Source organism: Vipera berus (genome assembly GCF_964194415.1).
Source record: "Vipera berus genome assembly, chromosome: 1".
NCBI classification, from domain to species: Eukaryota; Metazoa; Chordata; class Lepidosauria; order Squamata; family Viperidae; genus Vipera; species Vipera berus.
This window is the reverse complement of record NC_138202.1, coordinates 303375982-303399805: the sequence shown is the minus strand read 5'-3', so window position 1 is coordinate 303399805 and position 23824 is coordinate 303375982. Positions and strand designations below refer to the sequence as shown.

General features: G+C 36.9%; 1 protein-coding gene across 3 annotated transcripts in view; it reads right to left on the bottom strand.

Annotated features, from left to right (window-relative positions):
* Positions 1-22543, bottom strand: part of CLIP4 (CAP-Gly domain containing linker protein family member 4) — a 40706-nt gene extending 18163 nt beyond the window's left edge. For all 3 annotated transcript variants that reach the window (XM_081342724.1, XM_081342725.1, XM_081342726.1), the window contains exons 1-8: positions 22483-22543; positions 16344-16497; positions 13971-14110; positions 13393-13486; positions 11723-11884; positions 6243-6361; positions 5689-5925; positions 1422-1557 (exon numbers count right to left, since the gene is read on the bottom strand). In XM_081342724.1, coding sequence (XP_081198850.1) covers positions 1422-1557; positions 5689-5925; positions 6243-6361; positions 11723-11884; positions 13393-13486; positions 13971-14110; positions 16344-16476 — 1021 coding nt within the window. In that variant the 5' untranslated portion in view covers positions 16477-16497; positions 22483-22543. The remainder of the gene's footprint in view (positions 1-1421; positions 1558-5688; positions 5926-6242; positions 6362-11722; positions 11885-13392; positions 13487-13970; positions 14111-16343; positions 16498-22482) is intronic.
* Positions 22544-23824: the final 1281 nt, after the last annotated feature.

The following is a 23824-nucleotide window of genomic DNA, read 5'->3' as shown; positions in this document are numbered from 1 at the left end:
AATCCTTTTTTTAAAAAAGAGGCTCATACAGCACACTCAAAGAAACTAGAAGCTTTCATGTGTGAAGAAAACGTGAAAGCAATATAAGGCAATATGCAATCAAACAAAATACTGCAAGTGGACTTCTGCTTATGACTGTAATTGAGATTGGAATTTCCATCTCTAAACAATGTGGTGGTAAACCAAGACAACCTGTGGCTCCATCACTTAGCGATGCAATCCCAACCCTCCCCATTGCCATTGTTAAACAAACTCCGGTGGTTCTTAGCTTGATCCACCTCAAGCCAAGCCATTCCGTGGTTGGTTCCTCTCAGCCACATACCTCAATAAGATAAGAGACTGCCTCCCACTCTCCCAACTGCTGATCTCCCCCATCTCTGCCCTTCGGACTGCCCTGTACCCTGCCTAGTGGAATGGCAAGCAGCCCCAGAAATGCACTGCTCTGGGGGATGCTTGCCATGCTACTTTACTTCTGAGCTGCAAGAAGCCCCTGAGCCACAATATCGTGCAAAGCTTCAGCTGCCCCAGCCCGGCCCAACAGTAGGGTACCAAGATGCAGCACTTGGGAAGCCCCAGCAAGCATTCATTCACCCAGCTGCCTTTTCCCTCAGTTCCCCACAGCAAGCTTTCATCTGCTGCATTCAGCTGTTGTGGGGCTGGGAGCCACATGTAGGAAGAGCCAAACCCTGGTGCCTTCCCATTGGGAAACCACTTCCAGCCTTCCCCATTGGCTGGCATTCTAATTTGCACTGCACTGCTGGATTGGGTTTTGGGGGTGGGGGGAGGGGGGAGGGGGATGTTTAGGAAGCATTTGCTGGAGAAGCTGGAGCACCTGGGGTAGCACAGTGGCTGCAGGTCCGAAAAAAGACAGCAAAGGCAGCAAGACACTTGTACTTCAGCTGCAGCCGGGTGCAAAAAGTGAAAGGTCAGTGTGGGGAACTGGGAAAGAAGGCTGTTGGGCAAACGAAGGCTTGTTGGCCCTTGCCAGGCACTGGAGATTGTTGCACAACTTGCTGGTGGTTGCTGGGAGAGGTTCCAACTTTGTGCTGTGCTACAGCTCAGGGGACTTTTGCAGCCCCAGAGCCACAGCGCACCAAGAAGCCCCTGAGCCACACCAGTTCTGGGGCTGCTTGCCACTTCCCAAGGCAGGGTGTAGGCAAATACAGCAATGTATTAAATATCAATTTTAGATAATCTACATAAATTTGGGCATATCACAGGTAACCAAAGTATACAGCAGTACTGGAAATAGGAATAAAAAATATCTATATAAAATACAACATTAACATGCAGAGTAAACAAATATCAATAACTACTTAAGTACTTATTTGGATAATTTTCACTGGTAGACTCATATATTAGACAAATGAAAAAATGGGAGATATGAGAGAAATATGAAGTTTAAAAATTAAAAACAATACCATGTTTTGGTGTACACTTGAAGTACTGCACTCTTCCAACAGTACCATTGTTTTTGCCATCAGGTTCATCCAATTCTATACCAGCCCACTGCCCGCTGGCAAATTCTGTCATGCCACAAAATCGTAATGTGCCAACCTGGAAAAGATATAAATATATATTCAACTATGCTGAAAGAAAGTTGAATGTGACAACAGAATATTATGTTCTGAAATTATTCCAATTCAAAGAAAAAAACTGAAACACAGAATGTGTTTATTCTTCATTGTTCTTCACGCCAACTGAACACTACGGGCAGAGAAGCAGTTCCAATCTTTATATATAAAATATTATATATGAGCTCTTTGGCACATCGCATTGATAGGTTTCCTTTTGAACAGGAGAAACTTCTTGAAAGGAAGTGTGGCTTGACAATGAAACCATCACCCGGAGGGATGATAGGGTTTTATATTTTATTTTACTTTGCTTTGCTTTGTTTTTTACAGCAGTTCTTAAGCAGGGACTAGAAATTACTATGGGAATTTTTTGTATATTTTTTTTACATGTTATGTCTTACATTTTATACAACTGTACTACAACATTTTATTCTATTACAGCTCTAAGAACAGAAGTCTCTTCCCATATTCTCTCGTTTTACTCATGGCTAAGGGATTTACTCATGGCTATGGGATTTACAAAAGGACAAGTGCGCCTCCATATCTTCTTCCTTCTTGTCCCTCTATTCTTTAATTTCCTTCTCTGCTCTTTCACTGTTAGTCCAAGGCATGTTCACCAAGATGTTCCCTCTGCCTTTGTTTCTATTTCTTCCACCCCCTGCTTGCATGGTCCTCTTGATTTTAAAGCTTACCTACATCCAAGAAATACGTTTAAATCTTATATCAAAATGCTATAAAGAGAAAAAGAGGCAAAAGAGTTGTGCCTGCACTGCTCTTCTCCCAATTCCAAAATTTAAAATGGACCATTTCCTTTTGCCCTGCCTGCAAGCGCTGCTAATTTTCTTAAGGAAGGCCTTCAAGTGGGAATCTCTCCACGCTCCATTTCCTTCAACCGGGAGCTATTCCACCAACAGCAACTTGCATCTTTCATTTTAAAGCCTGAGTGAGTGAAGTTCCATCCTCTTGAAAGCTGTACAGTAATTACCAGGCTGTAAAGGCCTTTGGAACAACAAGTGAATTATCTTTTCCAGGCCCAAAGCAGGTGGTCGACTGACTTCTGCAACCTGACAGTGCAATGTGCGGAAAGCCTCTCTGAATCAGAACGTGGTTAAATGCCATTTATATTTCCTCCTCTGCTGCCTAGTTTTATGAATCTGAAACAGTCTTCTCCTAATGGCATAGACGGGAGGAGGACCCTAACTAAGAGGTATTATGGGTGCAGGGAAATGTAGCTCTTGGAATTAACAACAAAGGAAAGGAATTAAACACCTGACTCCCTTTTTACAGGGATGGTGGTTCTCCTCCATTCAGACAAAGTATGGTAACTATACTGCCCCATCCTCTGGCCTGCAGGTGCAATTCTTAAATGGTGGATCTCTCTCGTTGATTATTTAATTATGAATAAGGTTCAATCTGGTTTGTATCACTTTAACTTGGATCAGACAGCTGTTGTGTATGTGTGTGGGATAGGCTCGGTGCCTTCCTTATTGCAGCACCAAAACAGATCAGAGATGAGAAGAGGGAGTAATTAAAGGATAAAGAAATGTTCTGCTTGTTTCAGACTTTCTACTATGCCATGCCAATCTACAGTGTTTGACTGAATATTGTGCACTAAATATAGTACAGGAATTATGTCAGAGAACCACCCACGTTACTACTCAGCAATCTCTCCAACTAAGCTGACAGAGATGGTTTTGGACTTGATCTTGAAGATTTCCAGAATAACAGTTCTGGAAGAATTCATTATCCAGGGCAATCATTATTGTAGCCCCTGAAGATTTTGTGATAGCCATAACAAACATGGTTCTGCCCGACTTATCATTGTTTCACTCAGGTAATAGATGCTCAGATCTACTGGATAGGACAATAGTCTGAACCAGGGGAAATTAACTCTGTTTCTTGTCACAGTGAGAACATTTCTAATTTATACTAACTTCCTTTCTGCAGAGCTGAAGTACTAATTAGAATTATCCAAAGTGAAAAACAATGGTTTATGATGGATTCTATAAAAGGGTAGAATAGTGATGGGTGCTCTTTGTAAAACCTTAGTTAACCCTTTGGTTAACATGACCTGGATAGTTCACATGATCACTTCTGGATATCCTCTACCATTATGCAGCACCCCATTTAGGTTTATTACACTTTCCAGCTGAAGACAATAAAACAAGTGGAAGACAACTAGTACATAGATGACAGAAAACTAATATTAAATTTGATCCAATACCCATCATGCATTTAATGGCAATGATGAAGAAACAATATTTTCTCCACTACTAAGTCCTCTCAGTGATGTTCCATTAGAGCCTTTCCAAATGATTCAGAGTCTTCTGGAATCTGGTTCTGAACAAGCTGGTATCTACTGTACTCTCCTCTACTTTTGAGGAGAAAAAAAATGTATTTGCCACGAAGTCTAACTCTGAACTAGAGACACAAGTATCCTCGGTGGAATAAAACATCTTATTACTTGAGATTGTGCACCCATTACAAACCTACTTGGACAGAGCTTGCTACCTCAGTCCAGGTCCTGGTAATTTGTTGGTTTGATTATTTGAATGTATTCATTCACGTAACTGTCCTTGAAGACAGTTCAGAAACTTCAGTTAATTACTGCAGTGAGAGTACTTACTGGATTTAAGTATAATGAACATAGAATGCCAACTGTATACAATCTTCACTGGCTCTCAATTTCATTTTTTAATTCTAGAAAGCACTTCAGTTAAAAAGTCTTTCAGAGCTTGCAATTACAGTAATTGAAATAATGTCTTTTCCAGCTTGTGTCCTATTTATATCTTAATTATCATACTTACTTTTATAGACAAAAATTCAGGATATAGACAGACTAAATAAATAAATACAGAGGGTTGGTAAGCGGGACTCAGAAATTGGCTTTTTCTGTGGTTCTTGCCAACTCTGAGTTACCTTCCCTAGGCATGGAACCAGTATTATTGTCCTCACAGCAACCAAGAAAGATGTTTTTACTCTCCTACATTTTATTGAATATTTTAATATTAAACATGTATAACAAATAAACATTTTGCTCTGTTGTTTTTAATTGTCTTAGTGTTTATATTATCATGCATTTTATTATTATAGCTTTTTGTACAGTTTAATTACTATATCAATCTTTAATTGTATGATTTAAATGTGTTACAAGTTACCTTGAAAAAATGATATTTTTTCAGAACAAATAAACAAAGAGTTGATCTCTTCCAGTTTAATGACCGTATAACTAAATGCATACACTATCTAAAAGTATAATTCTTTTAGATTTGAAGCAAATGTTAAAATTCTCAAAATACTAACTTTGGCTCAAATAACTATATCTCCTTAATAAAGCATATTTATGCAAAATTTTAACATGCAAACTACCAATTTCAGATTGTTGGTCACTATCATTACTATCAAACATGCTAGATTGTAATATAACATTTAACCAAAACATCCTATTAACTGATTTACAAAAAAGCAGCTTTAATTTAGCTTGTTTCAAAAATTTTATTGGAACCATTGTGCTTTGTGCTTTACACTTTATTAAAAGCTAAGAATTAATTTGCTTTGAGCAGTGTCTAGTAATAGCAACTAGGTTAGCTCGCGACATCTAATCTTCTAACAAAACAGAAATGTGACAGTTCTATGAAGTTTCAGATACTGAATTTCTGTTCACAAAGTTATTTGCTTTCGAAACTATCTTTGCATCAGATAGAATTCTTTTTAAAGGTAATCAAGCACAATTTACATTTTTATTAAAAATTAAAATTAATACAATTAATAGAAGAAACATATGGATCAATAAAGTTTGCAAAATTTATTTTAAAGTCCAAAGTAGAGTGTAGTTTTTTATGAGACTGGCAATCAACCTGATTCTATGTTTGCTAGTTCAGGACAGAGAACAGGTACATATTCCTTAGATGTACAAGGATAACATAATTTTTATATACTGTATCTAAGTGAGCCAGTTACAGCTCTCCTTAAAAAATTAACTTTTACTAGCTCATGTGACAAGAGCTACCAGGAGAATCATTCAGCTTGTTGTGATTAACAGCCCTACATATAAACCCAGAAACATTTTCAATCCAGTTAATTTTTCTTTCACAATTTGCTTATTAAAGCATACCTTCTGTCCTGCAATGACAACTCGATCTCCCAGTTTTAGACCAAGCAACTCAAGCATGTCTTTTCCAGTGACATTATCATAATTTGGAAGCATTATATTGGAAAGGTCACAAACCAGAGGTACTGCATCTAAAAGCATCTGTTTGATTTCTTTAGCACTGGCTGCTGCATCAGCCATTTCCAACGGCATATCTACTGGATCAGGAACCACATCAGCAGGTGTCTGCCCTTTGTCATTCTGTGGAACAATAATCAGCCAAAACAAGGGAGCAAATTCAGGCACAGTATTAATCCAAATTAAAACAGAGCTATTAGCAACTATTGAATAATCATCAAAAAACACAACTGCTCTGATAGATCCTAAACTTCCATTGTCAGGATCAACAAATTTCAAATAATTTACAAAAAAAATCTAAAGATACACAGAAGTACAAATATAATTTACACATATTTTAACACGTTTCCAATATCAAACTAAGCAAAGCATTTCTAAACAATTATTACAATTCAGATTCAGTCAGATAAAACAAATATTTGATAAAACTGATATCTCACCCTAAAAGCAGGGTTGGCACCATGTTCCAATAGACACTTTACAGCTCCAGTACATAGGTTAAAGGCAGCAATATGCAAGGCAGTTCCAAAATCAAAGTCACTGCAGGTGGCATCAATATCTACAATTAAGAACCAAGTTGATATGTGGATATATCAATTCTGTTTTATGCTGAATGACATACTATGGGTAAGAACAATTACTAAATAGAAATTAATTATAGCCAATAGAATTCAAAATCAAAACAGAGAAGTCAAATAGTCAGTAACCCATTAAACAAACCCAAAGGTATTTGTTTATTAAATTTATATGCACCTATTGCTTTCCAAATTGACTTTTTAGCAATAACAGAGAAAACATAAAGTTGCTTGAATACAATTCATGTGTCAGATCAATAAATATCAACTTTAAAACTATCTAAAACTACTGGGACCAGAGAGGCTGGGATATGAGAGTTGAATACCAGCAATAACAAGAAGTAGTGGGGGAGCAAGAAAAATTCCTCTCAAGCAAGCAAGAAAAACAGGAAAAGAAAGGTCAAGTTGAAGGGGAAATTTTAGCAGAATCTTTGAAGGAAGGAAGTTCTGTTAAAACTCAATCTCCCTTCCCATTGCTATTTTGCTAAAAGCAGAGGAAGAATTGATCCTTAAAAATGCCTGAGAACTATTTATTGGCCCTGTTCCCACATCAAGTTTAATTAGGCCAGGGAATAAGTATCAAGAGGCTAAAAAATTAACATATCAGGCAAGAAATTGAACAAATCACAGAACCAATTCAATTCCTTACTCTATACAGGAATCCAAATTCAAGCATCCATCACAAGTGGATGGAAGTGTAGGCTCTACCAAAACCAATGGAGGGGAGCTCCCTACATCTCAGGGTAATTGCTTCTATTGTCAAATTGTTCTTCCTTTAGAAAACTTTCCTTTCAATTGGAAATTGCTTTCTTGGAATTAAAAATCTATTATCCATGCCTTGTCTCTAGGTATGGCAGCAAATAGGCCTTAGGTTTCATCAACCGGACATCTATACTTTTCCTTGACAAATGGCATATTTCCTACTCTGATTTTCAAATTAAATATATCCATCTATTTAATTGTTATCCCATTCAGCATATTCTCAACTGGCTGGCAATCAGACTGTCATAGAAAACTTTGACAAATGATTTAAAGAATCAATATTTATTATAACTACAGCTCTATTATGGAAGTTAAAAAGAGGGGTTAATTGACAATCAGGCTGATTTCTAATAATCATATTTTCCAATATTTTATTTTGATTGTTTTATTCATGTTTGCTTTTTAATTATGCCAAAATAGCTCTTATTACCTTACTTGCATTTATACAGATTTGTGGGGAATGGAAATATTGAATACGGACATTTAACTTTAAAAAAAATGCTTCTCCTAAAATATTAAAAAGATATCCTACCAAATTCTTTTGTTTTGGTGTGGCTTGCTTTCCCATTTTTAGTATTAATGATTTGTTCATCGCTGTAAATTTATGTATATTTTAAAAGATTGGTCTACATGTGACTTAACATTGTGCATATTTATATTTCATGTTCATATTGGTCAATCCACACAAAGTATTATCTATATCTATGCAGAATTATAATTATTAAATTTCTAATAAGATAAGGTGAATCTGCACAATACAGCAACTAAAAAGGTAAAGGTAAAGGTTCCCCCGCACATGCGTGCTAGTCGTTTCCAACTCTAGGGGCCGGTGCTCATCTCCATTTCAAAGCCGAAGAGCCAGTGCTTGTCCGAGGATGTCTCCGTGGTCATGTGGCCGGCATGACTAGACGCCAAAGACGCACAGAACGCTGTTACCTTCCCACCATAGTGGTCCCTATTTTTCTACTTGCATTTTTACAGCAACTACAGTATTATAATTATTAAACTTCTAATATGGGTGAGCAATTCATTTTGCTTCTGCCACTAGCCAACTTTCAGATTGCGTTGACAATATTTGAGATTGCAAAACAACAAGAATATGGCAAAGAAATCCAAGGATTATTTCTCTATATTTGCAAATGTCAATTCTCACATCTATAACCTGCCTTCCAAGCTACATGCCATTAAAAAGGTAAAGGTTCCCCCGCACATGCGTGCTAGTCGTTTCCGACTCTATGGGCCGGTGCTCATCTCCGTTTCATAGCCGAAGAGCCAGCGCTTGTCCGAGGACGTCTCCGTGGTCATGTGGCCGGCATGACTAGACGCCAAAGGCGCACGGAACGCTGTTACCTTCCCACCATAGTGGTCCCTATTTTTCTACTTGCATTTTTACGTGCTTTCGAACTGCTAGGCGGGCAGAAGCTGGGACGAGTAACAGGCGCTCACTCTGCTACGCGGCACTCGGGATTCGACCCGCCAAACTGCCGACCTTCCGATCGACAAGTTCAGCGTCCTAACCCACTGAGCCATATAAAAGCATTTTTTGAAAAATGCAAAACATCTGAATAAACTTTAGTCTGATATTTACCAGACATTCTGCATAGCTAAAATTTATAAATGTGTAAGGAAACTAGAGATGGTTCTTGACTTATGACCACAATTGAGCCCAAACTTTCCATTGATAAGCAAGACAGTTTTAAGTTAGTTTTACCCCATTTTACAATCTTTCTTGCCAAAGTTGTTAAGTGAATCACTGCAGTTGTTAAGTTAGTAATTTGATTGTTAAATGAATCTGCTTCCCCACTGACTTTGTCAGAGTGCTGCAGAACGTGATCACATGGCCCCGGGACACTGTAACTGTCATAAATATATGCCAGTTGCCATATGTATGAATTTTGATTGCATAACCATGGGGTTGCTGCAACAGTTGTGTAAAAAATGGTCATAAGTAACTTTTTCCAGTGCTGTTGTAACTTCGAACAGTCACTAAAAAGTCTGGCTTTCTGGATCAACTCGAGTTCCAACAAATGCATGCCAATGGTTTGATTAGAAAAGAGAAATGCTACTCCACAAGCTTAATTGCATTCTATTTATAGATACAACTCTTAGATTAATTCAAATGAATGCCAGGAGCCAAAGTAAACAGATTGTTGAAATTTCTTCCAGATTTTATTGTCCTTTGTTAATTTTTTTGGAAACCAAACCAGTAAATTTCTCATTCAGTGTTACATAAATATGTCTCCTTTTCTTTAGACAAAAAAAATATGTGGAACAAGGTGCCGAAAATCATTTAGCATCAAAGAAAACACTAATGGTTATTGGCAGTCCTCATGGCTGTTAACTTTATGTAACCACCATATTGTTTCAAAATGCTCACATTGGTTAAGATATTGCTCAAAGCCATCCTCTATGAACCAATACTCCCTGTATGTAAACATGCAGGCTTTATAAAAAAACTAAATTAATCTTATCACACACCATGAATGGTTGCATAGATAGGATATTCAGCAGTCTAGGTTCACAGGGAATACTCTTTCATGTGATTGCCACCTCGCAACTTATTCACACTCTCTGCCTTTTACAATATGGCTAATCTTATGCTGTCAACTGATTATGTTTGAGGAGATAGGAAGAAGTTCTAATGATTTGCTGGAGAAGTGTAGGGCTTACTCCTTATCATCTACATCACCAAAAAAAATGTGCTAAAAGAAACTGGTAATATAAATCATTGCACTATTGGGGAAAAAAGAAAGAGAAATCAAAAAGCAGAAATGAGTAGCATGTTCCATCTGTTCTAATTCACACTGCTTCAAGCTGAAACCCAAACTAAAAATTATGAATATATTAATTTTTCATAATTTTAAGTGATGAAAAGAAACAAAATTGACATGAAACTTCATAAGATTACCAGAAAACAGTCATTAATTGCTATATTCCACAAACTCAATATTATGAAAATAAAAAGGGGTGGGAAGGATAAGACATAACTATATCTATGATTTAGCTACTTAAAGAAAATGTTTTAAATAAATAAATAAAATAAAAATATGTAATATCAGCATGTTCTACATCATTGTCTATGACAACTCCATAGAGCATAAACATAAAAATGGTCATCTCGAGGTAGATGAGTTGTCATGTGTTATTAAGAAAACAAAGATAGATACAATTCAAAGTTTCCATTAAAATAGTTGCAATTGATATGGAATTTTAGGTACTGACAGAGTAAACAGAAATTTATTTATTTATTTATTTTATTTATTATTTTGACTTCTATACCGCCCTATTCCCGTAGGACTCAGGGCGGTTTACAGGGCAATTAAAACCATACAATACAAAAGTTAAAATAAATTTAAAAGAAGTCATTAAATTTAAGCCCAAAAATTAAAACTTTAAAACCCAATTAAAAACCCCTTAGTCTAGGCCAGACAGCTCAAAGAGCCAAGTTTTAAGGTCCCGGCGGAACGAACGGAGGTCGGGGGCAGTCCTAAGTTCCATTGGAAATTGGTTCCAAAGGGCAGGCGCACCCACAGAGAAGGCCCTCTCTCTGGGAGTCACCCGCCGGCAGTCCTTCACCGGCGGTACCCTAAGAAGGCCCTCCCTGCGGGAGAGCACAGGACAATGGGGAGTTGATGCCAACAGCAGGTGTTCCCTCAAATAATCCAGACCCAAGCCATTTAGGGCTTTATAGGTCATCACCATTTAAAACTTCAGTATGGAAAAAATGTATGCATTTTATAGGTACTGATAATATCTATATTACATAATTTCTAGTATTTCTTTCCATACTTATTGTGGGACATACTGTATATTTTAAGAGCTAAATTACTTCACTTTTAAAAGATTGCTATAGATATATTAGTAACATTAGGTGAATATAATGATAAATATCATTGAAATGGCTGGCTGTCTATAAACGTCGTAGGGGCAAAACATATTCCTCTATCTTTCTACACCCTCCAATTGCTAATAATAGCATAGATGGAAACCATGAAGACAGGGTAGATAGATAGACAGACAGACACACATATAGATAGATATAGAGACAGAGACAAAGATAATTAATGAATACTGCAACTAAAATGAGTAATTCATTGATAAACATGTGTGCTTATTTGGGGTCTTTAGCCAACATTGTTATCACATTACAATATGTATCTTTGTCCAAGTTTTTAAATTGTCTTCACATCCAGGGCAACATCACTTTGGGAATAGTCTTACTGATAAGAGCCTTGGTGGAGCAGTGGGCTAATTCCTCCTTAAGTAACACCAGCTGCCTGCAATTAGTGCAGGTTCGCATCCCACCAGGCTCAAGGTTGACTCAGCCTTCCATCCTTCCGAGGTAGGTAAAATGAGGACTCAGATTGTTGGGGGCAATAAGCTGACTTTGTAATAATGCCGCTGGGGGGGGCAAAAGCGCTAATAAGCAGGCATATACATAGAATGAAGGCTATTGCTAAGCACATTGATTTGTGCTTTAAATTGTAAGCCACCCTGAGTCTTCGGAGAAGGGCGGGATATAAATGGGATTAAAAAAACACACAAAAAACATTTTATTTATTAGCAAATAAATAAAGATTTACCTTTTGGTTCTGCATTTTTCAAAATGATACTAATGAGTTCTGGAACATCAAAATAGGCAGCATAGTGCAGAGCATTCATATTTGTCCAGCGACTCCTCAAACTGATATCTGCACCCAACTCAATAAGCTGAGAGGCAAATTTTGCTGCTGTTTTCACGTCCCCTGCAAAGTAGATAGTTTGAAAACATAGCTTATACATAGTTTAGTGGGTTGATAAGATTTTCACAACATACTAGAAGACTATGTCCAAAAAACAATAGCAAGTTTCCATATAGCCAATCCTTACAAGATGTTTCCTTACCAGAGTTTGAAGGTTAGTCAGACTATAACTACATCAACAATGAAGAAAAAAATCAGGAAAGTTTCCTAGTACCTTTTATATCAGCCTTTTTCTCTGGATGTCTAGGGCAATAGCTTCCTCAATTCTAAATAACTATAGCCAATGACTGGAGTTGATGAAAACTGCTATCTCCACACATCTGGAAAGTATCAATTTGGGCAAACTTGTTCCACAGATACATGCAGCAAAAAATGCTTGTGTTTTTGTCTTATTTTCTGTAGAAAATTATATTTTATGCAACTTCCAATGTCTGGATTTGAATTAACTTGTCTTGATTGTTTCTGTTTTAGGACAGCAGAAACACTGCAGGATTCTCTGCAACTTATGTATACAAGAGGAATAGATGTTCAATTAACAATAGTTCCTTCCTTGCACAGATGCTGGAGTAACAGTTGTACTAATAACAACAACAACGATGATGATGATGGCGGCTTACACATCTTGTTACTATTCTAGGTTATGATGACAGAGAGTTAATGAATAACTAACCAATGGCAGAGTGATTCCCATCAATACGGCAATGCTAAAAGACATCTGACCAGAATATTAGTGAAATTATATGTATGCTATGACTTCAGGGGAATAAAACCATTGTTTTCATTTATACATAGCAATTAGGACTAAAACTATTTAATTGAACTGTTAAATTATTTTACATTATTTCATCCACACCATGTACTAACATGTAATTCTATTTTTTCCTAGGATTTTCAAATGATAAAATGTAAAGTTTCTGTCTGTTTCTACCCCATTAATTTTAAATTATTGCTGTATAGGAGGCCACAAGGCTACAGAACAATGGGAAAATAAAAAAGGTAATGTGATTATTTTAGTTTACCAACAATTCCATTTAGAAAGTTTGGACAGAAAGGGCAGCATACAAATTCGGTGGTTACAGTATAGTAAATATGGCCACATCTCCATGGATTTTAAAACGCTGTTTGAGGTATCAGAACAACCTAACCTATCATCTATACAAAGATTTACAGGAAACTATCCAGTGTTGTTGTGATGTTACTTTAGCCAGTTGGAAAGAGGGTTCAGAAATTAAATAGTGTGATTTTTGGAGTGTTGGGGAAGATATGTGGCTTGTGAAGGTACGGAAACTGCTGCAGATGATCCAAACTGTTTAAATTGGTAGAATTTTGGACACAGAGGAATATGGAATTTGCAATATATTAGAATATTACAGTTAAATGATTTGAAGAGAAACTACACTTCATTCCTCTCTATATTGGCATAAACAACATACCTGGAGAAAGATAGGAAAGACAACTACTATTCCTGCTGTAAAAACTAGCCACAGAAAAATTCCAATTCCTTTTCTTACCAATTCCATGAGCTCCTGATTTGCAAGTATAGTGCAAGAGAGTCATGTCAGTCAAGCCATCTCTGTCATTCACATTACAGCCTCTCTTAATGATCTGTTGGTAAAAAAAAATAGATCATTTATGATTCTGATGCAGCAACTCTTATTTCCTGGAAGGTAAAATATATATCACTCTCATAGTGATATATAATAACAAATTATTTTTTACTACCAAAGCAATTAGCTGATACATTTCACAGCAACGACATAAATATCTGGGTTCATGTGATTACCAATTTGGATTTCATCAGTTCACTCAGTACTACAGAGCTACCTAAATAAAAAAAAACTTGTCAAATCATGTAAACCCCAAAAGATATGTAGCCCTTAATGCACTTTTTATGGAGGATTCTGCTCTTAGCAGATCATAAAAAAGTTACTTAAATTTCTAGTTAATAAGGATGCAGATGTAAAGACACATTTGCTAATATCGGATTCTAAACAAAAATTTAACAGATATTTCCATTTATTAAGTGAGGGCATAAAATAAAAATTAATAAGATTCATAGATAAATCCAGGAAATCAATAAATGTCTCACCTCATTTCCTATCACATCAATGTTTTGCTGAACTTGGGGAACCCATTGTCTTAAGATAGCAAATAATTCAGATACAGAAGTTTTGGGGTTGAAAAGAATTTCCCGACATGCTGCATCATTTGGATCGAAAAAGGAGAACTCTACAGAAATGAAAAATTTAGCTGCTAAAATATTCATATGTTAAAAACCATTTTAGTCAAGTTTCCTACATCCTAACCAACCTTCCCCACCCTAAAGATGCTGGCTAAGGATACAGTGTTCAAGCATCTGGACAACCCACAATTGGAAAATAGTTTACTATGTTTCAATGTGTAACCCTCTCATACCTATTTTCCTGCAGAAAATCTTCATTCTTAGCCCAGAAAAACTATTAAGGAGTAACACATTTTATTTAACAAGACAGAGATGGCACTGAAAATGGATCTACAAATGACAGGCTATGAGAAAAATATGAAATAGGATGTTTTGCTGTATATACACAAGAAATGAGTTGATATTTAAAAATCAAAAGGGAAATACAAATAAAAAACCAAGAAGGTGACTTGGATATTTTTTTTATATTGGATTTACATAAGAAGCTTAATTAAAGCTTTGAAAATTCTTGTCAGAAGGGAAAAAGAAGAAATGAACAGAGCAAATTCTATGGTATTTCAATAGACTAAAGATTAAGACTGTTAAAACTAAAGCCAAGGAATATAAACTTGGTTTATTTGATCCAGGTTAAAATAAGTTCTATTAAAATAAGAGTGGGTGAAGAGTTATGAAAATAGATTATGTTTATCATGATGAAGATTGGAAGTCATTTAATATATATATTGCTTTTCTCTTCTCTGCTAATTTTTTTTCTTTTTACTTTCTGTTTTTCTTCTCCTTTGCACTGTTTACTTTCTATTTTACTTTCTTTTAGTTTCATTAGATTTTACCATTGCAATTAAAATCCTTAATACAAATTATATATACATAAAATCATTAAAAATTATAAGATTAAATGCATGCACTAGAACTTTCCTGGAAATGCCTACTATATTTTTTATATTTTTATATATTTTTATATTTATTTTTGATAGTTGATATTCTCTAGGCTGCTGTCACCTGGAACTTAGGTCAGGGGATGCTTCCATGGCCCTCCGGAGGCCCATTTCCGGGTTGCAGCAGCCTGGAGAAGGCCTCTGGCGCCCAGATCGGGCCACCGGAGGGCCGCAAAAGTGTCCCCCGGCCTCAGATCTGGGTGGCAGCAGGAACCATGGCAGAGAGGAGATGGATCTTTTCAAGGTAGTCTGGCACGGAGGAAGAGAGGGGGAAGCATGAAGGTATCTTAGTGGTTGGGGAGGCCTTGGGGGCCTTGTCCATCACTAGGCCCTCCATGGCCTTCCCCACCCTGAGATACCTCATGTTCACTTAATGAGCTGCATGCATCTTAACAAGCAAGGGAGTGATGTTGTTCAAGTTACGAGATTCACTCCCATGAGTTTTCAAGTTATGAATGGAATGGGCAGGTTCCATTACACTCGTAACTCAAGGACTACCTGTAATTCTAACCTGTCAGAAAATCATCTATAATATCTATTAGATCTTTTGAGTAAGCTAATAATCAGAAGCAGGTGCTTCCAACAGTCTGAAGATGGGCATACATTGGTCTTCACTAAAACTATATTTTAATCACTCCTGTTCTTAAGATTATTAAGCAAGTGGCTACAATTCATTTTGTTCTTTAATTTTTCAATTTCATTCATACATTCAGTTTAGCAAATATGTTGTTATATATTAACATTTGATTTAACATATTAAATTTTACATCTTATTTATTGAGCTGCCTTATTTAATTGCAATATGATTTAATTAATTACAATACATGCAAATTGAAATAATTTGTTTTTGTGAGAGTTTATTACCTAATAAAACTTGGCATTTGCCTGCTTGCTTCTAGTCTTCCACCACGAAAGGATGTTCAAAGTGGAAAGAAGTTCTAATATATTACACAGTATCAGTTTTTTCACATGACTAGCATACAAAATATTGTACAATGGTTTCCATGTCACTTGCACAAATATTTCACATAGCACTCAAAATTGCGCTTGATGCCCTGGTAGGAAAACAACTTTATATATTTCATACTATTTTTTTTCTGTTGGGAGCAAAATGATTTTCCAAGATGTGCGTTATGCACTGTTTATATAATAAAGCTATTCTCTGAGAAAGATAATTCACTACATCTAGCATACAGCACATTTTAAGAACACAATTGTAATATTTTCCAAGAGAATGTTGAGCTTTTTATTTTAAGTTCCGACCATCCCTTTGGAATCAATCTCTACTCATTCAATATTTTGAAAACAGCTCTGCAAAGCTCCCTCCTCCTATAAATAATCTTACCATATTCTGAAGGCATTGGTGCAGCAGAGACTGAATGGGTAATTGAATCTTCGGAGCCTGAGATAAAAAACTGGTGTCTTCTACTCAATGAAACGCCTTCTTCAGAAGGGTCAGGAAGATCCTCTATGGTCATCTTTTAGAAAGCCACCTTTGGCTAAAAAGGATTTTTTCAGAAATATCATCAATTGACCAATGACTCTAAGTATTATTTGCTCATGTAATTCATATTTCTATTACTAAAAATACTAATAGTTAAGAGATTCCAAATATTTTGAACATTATGTGAATTCACAAGCTGTTGCATCATAAAACATTTCATCACTCCTAAATATTAGTATTTTATCACAAGGTTTGAGATGAAACTAGAAGGCAGAATAAAAACTTACTTAGGAAGGCATTATTAGCTGACAATATGCTATAGGGTTAGCAGGTCTTCTTATCTAAATCGAAGTATAATATTGCATATGGTCTTAAGTCTAAAAATTATTTTCCTGCAATTTTCAAGATAAAATTTAGTCCTCACATTGCTTAAAAATCATGGAGTATATAGCCAAGAACACACTTGCTACAGACAAAAAGTTACAAGAAACATGTGATTAAATACGGGTATCCATTCTCAGAAGATCTTGATTTTTTCTTTACATATTCTATTTCTTTCAATAGTTCTTGTCAAACCTTTTAAGGCACATTTGTTCCAATTAATCTGAAATTTAGGAACTATTTCTAGAAAACTGAGTAGAATGTAGGAAAGGTTTCTCATATTACTTTTTCTGCCTCACAAAGGCTTGCTAACATTAACAGCATTGGATTTTTAATTTTTAATTAAATAATATTTACTTTTCAAAAGAAAAGACTTTAAGGTCACTTTTAAGTAAGGTAGATAATAAAACACTTTCCCCAAATATGAAGTTATAGAAATGAAAACCTATTAAGCTATATTTGTTATTTTTAATGCAATAAAGCATTAAAACAGAACGGAACAGCATTTTGTGTTTATAGTAGTATATAATCTACAATCTATAATACAGATTAAAGAAGGGTAATCTGTAATCATTATAGATTAATATGTAAGAGATGGTTTTAAATAGAATGATTACAGAATGACTATTATCCGTATGTAAATATAAAGCTATTGCTGATCACCTGAATTCATTACAAGATTCTTTGTAAACACATATCAACTATTCATGAGCCAATGTTCAGCACTCAAGGTAAAAAAGTTATAAATACTATTAAAGTCAGACTTGCATAGATTTCACCAAGTCAAAATTGAAGAGGGGTGTTTCTCATTCATGGGACAAGAAAAATAATTGTACCATTAAATGAATGAGAGTGAGTTTTGTGTAATTGGCGAAGGCTAGAAGCTAGGAGACTATACTTTCTAATCCTGCCTTAGGCATGAAGACACAGGGTATATTTAGCGTAAGGTGATAGTATATTAGCCAGGAGAGTACAGTGTTAATACAGAGTAGTTGTTCACCTGCCTTAGGCATGAAGACACAGGGTATATTTAGCGTAAGGTGATAGTATATTAGCCAGGAGAGTACAGTGTTAATACAGAGTAGTTGTTCACCTGTCTTAGGCATGAAGACACAGGGTGTATTTAGCGTAAGGTTATAGTATATTAGCCAGGAGACTACAGTGTTAATACAGAGTAATTGTTCACCTGCCTAAGACTGCTAGTCCGTTCAGTTCACACTCACACACTATCTAAAAGTGCACCATAGGGGGTGAACTAGAATGCATTCAGAATGGCTAATGGCATTTGGCAGCGTCCTCCAGGTCTTTTTCCCTCTGAGGTCGCCTCGCATTCAAACATCGCATTTGGGCAGGTCCAGCCCAAACTTCCACATGTATCTGCTTGCTTGTAGCATGCTCTCAAACTGCTAGGGGATGGTATACGAGTAACCCATGAAGTGTAGTATAAGCATAATGGAGCTGTGGTTGGCTGCTGCTAGGCAGTGAATGCTGCAAGCAACTTAATATTTCTCCTGCCAGGTTCCCCATTGACTTTCCTTGTAGGAAACTAGCAGGGAAAGTTGATTGTGTCACCATAGAATACTGCAACTATCATAAATACTAGCTGATTGCCAATGACCCAGATTACAATCATGTGACCGCAAGGGTGCTGTGATGGCCAGAATTTCAAAGACTGATTTTAAGTCTATTTTATCAGTACCATTGTAGTTTTCACTGGCCACTGAACAAGAGATTGGTAAGCCACAGCTATTTGCATAAAGCCAAAAACTGAAGTGCAGTTTATGTAAATACTCATGAAAAATTGGGGGGGGGGAGAGATACAAGACTCAGAATACATATATTTTCAAATGAATAGCATAGTCTTCGGTTATTTTTATCAATTGCATGGACTGAAGTAAAACTCTTAACTTATTTGTTTCTTTGATTTGGCAGAAATATCTCTAAATTCATATCAATTTATTTCACAAATATTTTTGTATTGTATGAAAAGAAAATATGTAAAAATTATTTTTTCCATTTTTCTTTTTCGAAAAAAAGGCCTTAGATGAAGCAGAAAAACATCCCCTTTTCTTTCCAGGTATCTTGGAATGCATATGTTCTTTTAACACTGCTATCCCATTATCTCTTGATTATTCAAAGTTAAATATAGAAACATATTTTAGGACAACTTCTGAAAAGCACTGTTTTTCTACATTTCTAGAGGACAGTTCTAATTAGCTTGATTCATTGCAATCTGCTAGCTTAAGTGCATCTGGGTCAATGATTGTAAATTATCTGAGTATTATATTCTGCAGATCTCTAAAGACAATGAGTCAATTTTAGTGCACTGCAACAACACATAAAGCAAAAATTACCAGCAAAATACAAAAAAGTTTTAATATTCCTTAAAAATAATTACAACCTGTCAATTCTTTTATTCTTTCATATACTTGGGAATGTGTTATATTAATAAATGGATGAAATGATATATAAAAGAAAGCAACCATTGTTTCTGTCTTTGACCTATTGTTTTTATGGATTCCAATTCTACTAGCATTTTGAAGGAACTTTTTTCAGGATTCTATCCAACTTTATTTATTTATATGTTTATGAATCCAGCTATTTCTCTGATAGAATATATTACAATACAATTTTTTACTTCAGAATATATCGGGTGCTCTGAGTTTAGCTGTTTTCTGGCAAACATTTCATTACCAAAAAAGGTAACATCAATGCTACAAAGGTATAGGGTGTGTTTTCTTTTTACATATTAGTGCCTTGCTCCATCAGTGTTGATAGGAACATTCTCAGTGGTTACTTTAGTAGACTGTTTACTATTAATTTATTTGTCTGAGTTGATAGTTTCTTGATTGGGATATTGTAAACAAAAAACAAGTAAATTGTTCTTGTATTAATCTTGATGTTTATCTGGGTGTTGATTGCTGGTAGGGTGGTGTTTTGGGTTCGTTCATTTTGGCTTTTTGATTGTCTCTTTGGAACTGTCTTTGTATGTTGTTGTTGTTGTTGTTTACTTCTATGTGCCTGTTGATGGCTGCTTTGTCTGAATGCCAGATTTCTAGGAATTCTCTAGTGTTTTAAGACTTGGCCAAAACCCAGCAACTGGGTATTGTGAGCTATATAATTAAATCAGGTATTACAAAAGTATATAATGTAGCATATTGCACATATTCCACCATAAAGTCTTAGCACTCAACTTTCACAGCTGACTAGAATGTATATTTGGTAAATAATTGACTTTGAAAATTACTTCTCTCTGGATTATACATAACTTCACAACATGATCTTGTTGTTCTATTTTCAGTCTACTCCTTACATTTCAAAATGACTTAAATCCTATAAACTGTGGAAGAGTATACTCAAGTGTAATTCTGAATATATTGGAATTCATTACAATAATTAATTGTTTCCAGATAAATTCAGAAATGATAAAGGCCTCTTTGGTAGCCATTTTTCAATCCACTCTTATAGTACTGTACACTACCCAGAATATTTGAACTGGTTAAATCCATTATTTTAATTTTTATTATAAGCTATATTTAAGAATATAAAATAATTTATATTATTTTAAATTTTAAATATTATTTATAATTTAATTAATATGGCTGTCTACTCACCAATGACTCTGGGTGACTTACAAAAATATTTAGTTACCAAAACACAGATTTTGTAAATTGTGAATATAGTGAACATTATTTATTAGCAAAACAATTCTCCAATAATACTTAACACAACTTTTGAAAGAAAAGAAAAGCCAAGTATGTCTTTGATGGACTTGGCTATGAGTCACACCTTCCTTCAAAACAAGTTCTGGCTTTTCAACTCACCAGCTGCACGTAGGTTATCTGAAGGAAGCCAAGCCAAACATACTGTATCTAGGCTCAGATTCTTCACTCACTAGATATCTTTCAGTGAGTTTGTTCACTCCTCAGAGGATGGTACAAGAGACTCCACATCTTAAATGTGCTAGCCCTACTTCTACTTGATTTCATTTAGCTAATAACTAAAGAATTCTAAGTCCACTGGAGGAAAAAGTGGTCTATGTTTTAGTTGTGCATAGTTTAGACTGTAAATAGCATTAAACACCATTAGGTCTTATCCTGCTACTAAATATAGCACAACCTTCAGCAACTACAATCAACAGTTCTGTTAAAAAGTTTCGGCAAGATGCAGGGCCTATAAAATTAATACTCTATACTAGGATAACTGCACAGAAATCAGCAGGTTTTTTGTTGCAATTGGAGATAAATGTGATACACAAATAACAAAACAAAACCTAATCAGAAACATTTCTAATTTGACATGGAAGGCATTTAATCTTCATGAATTAAGAGGCCTTTCCTGTTCTACCAATAAATGATTGCATTTCTGACGGTTCTAAAATAAACGTCAGAAATAATGTTATACTATCTGTTCTTTTAATAGAGGGACATTGGCAAAAATTATTAACAGAAATTCTGTCACAGAAAGTTTGGTATGTTAAAAAAAAGTAACCAGGCTAGCTCCCCAAAATAGAAAAAAAAAGTACTAGGACTGAAAGCTGCTCTGTCTTGCTGCTTTACACATAGGACAGTCCTCCATTAGCTCAAATTAAATCCAACTTCAATTTGTTGTTGTTGTTAGTTGCGAAGTCGTGTCCGACCCATCGCGACCCTATGGACAATGTTCCTCCAGGCTTTCCTGTCCTCTACCATCTTCTGGAGTCCATTTAAGCTCACCAACTTCAATTAATCAGTAGCAAATGGACAGAAGAAAAACTACAGGAAACTTCGATGCCAATCTACCCTTATCCTGCAGTTTTACCTGAAGTGCCCCGGTTTAAAGACATGACATCTATTAAAGCTTATTAGTGAAATTGTTCCTTTTTAACATACCTTTGGCAGAAAAGAAAGCCAGGGAGCGAGAAAATCAAGTCTGATTTTTTTAAAAAAAGTTAAGAGGCTATTTGTACTACGAAATTGACAAAAGATGCCGCTGACCGTGGGAGATGGGGGGGGAACTCCTTCAGAGCACCACCCTCCCTTCCTAAAACCTCTTGTTAGTTACATAACGCTTTCATACATTCAGAAACCCATCCCGGGTACGTTCCAGCAGTTTTCTGATTTCGCTCCCAGTTCTGCCCGCAGACATCGCCCCTAGTCATCTCTCGCCCCCACCTTGCCACAACCCTTCAGACTTGCCGCCGAAATCAGCAGCTACAGCAGGGGTCTTCAAACTTGGCCCTTTTATGACTTGTGGACTTCAACTCCCAGAATTCCTCAGCCAGCTTTGCTGGCTGAGGAATTCTGGGAGTTGAAGTCCACAAGTCATAAAAGGGCCAAGTTTGAAGACCCCCTGAGCTACAGCGTACACGCAAACCGGCTTCCCCGCGCCACCCGCTGCACGTGCAGCCAAGCTGCAGTTTTTCTTTTTCTTTCAGACGTTATGGTCCCACATGACATCACTCCCCCACCCCACCGTCCACCCCTCACACCACAAAGCAGGGCATCCTCGACCCCCTCCAGCGCGTCATTCTGTCCTCGGTCTACCCACACCCCACCCCACGCCACGCCTCCGGTTTGGGGAATGGGGACCGACCCTTCCGCGCGCTCTGCCCCGAAGTCTTTCCCGGTAAGCCGCACGAAGACAGCAGCAGCAACTTCCCCCCCACCCGCGCCCTCACCTGCCGTCCCCTCCGCAACTGCGGCTCCCGAAGCTCCAGAGAACCGAGGGGAAAAGTTCCCACCCACCGATCGAGGCCCCGCCCACCGCACAGACGTCAGGTAGTCCCGCTAAGCTTCCTAGGCCCCGCCCCCCGACCACCCCATGCAGCAGTGTATCTGCATCAAGGTTCCCCCCCCCTCCCCTCCCCGTCGCTAACCTTTTTTCCCCCCCTTCGCTCCCACTCCGGCGCGCGGCTGACCCGCCTAGCCAATCCGCATCGTTAACTCCGCCCCTTATCTGAGGTCTTTTACATACCCGTATCCTTTGCCGTCCGATGCCGCCTCTTGCGTGGTTTAGCTCTCGGGAAAAGCACCTGAAGCCACGCCCTCATTCGATGGTCCGCATTCGCTCTTCAGGTTTTAAGAGGAAGAGACGCGCATGCGCAGACCTCGATGGGAAAGCAGCTCGAGCGACTTCATCGGGTCTCAGCAATTTGTATTTTGTGTCAAATCTGATGGATGTGTAGGATAGGCGACATAAAAGCACTTGGTTTTGTAATTATATCTGTCCTTTTTGTCCTTTTTAAAGGAACATTTCACTAAATGAAAATAGGACACGCTAACAGATCATTTCACAAAAATAACTATCTTATTGCCTCCTATAATATCAAAGTAGGCATTTTATAGTGCTACCAATATGCATATACTAAGGAATAAACCCTTTAGATTGGAGTTTTGAATACACTTGCTTAACATTGTGCTAATGGGTTATAAATTTGTACTGGCTTTTCTGTTGGAATTAAACTACAGTATTCTTATTTTTAGATGGAATAAAACCAGTGATGGGATTCAACCAGTTCACACTACTTCAGCAGAACCGGTAGCTAATTTTTTGTTGCCCAGGCCCAGAATGGATTTCCGGAAGCAACATCCACACCAGTTGTTCACATATTTGAATCCCACCACTGAATAAAACTATTCTTATCCTATTATCTCCTATTAGATGGAATAAAATTGTGGCCGCAAGCAAGTGCATTTAAAGAGGAGCAAAAGAATGTCTTTCCCCCCTTGAATTAGAGAAACTGATTCCCATAATAAGTCATCTAATGAAATAAGCAAGCAGAGGAATATAATGGAACTCAGCCAGACAGCTGACTGTCAGCTGCCAGCCAGTTTATGACAATCTTACAAGCAGTGTGTTGAGTATTTATAAAGTAAAGGTAAAGGTTCCCCCGCACATGCGTGCTAGTCGTTTCTGACTCTAGGGGGCGGTGCTCATCTCCGTTTCAAAGCCGAAGAGCCAGCGCTTGTCCGAGGACGTCTCCGTGGTCATGTGGCCGGCATGACTAGACGCCAAAGGCA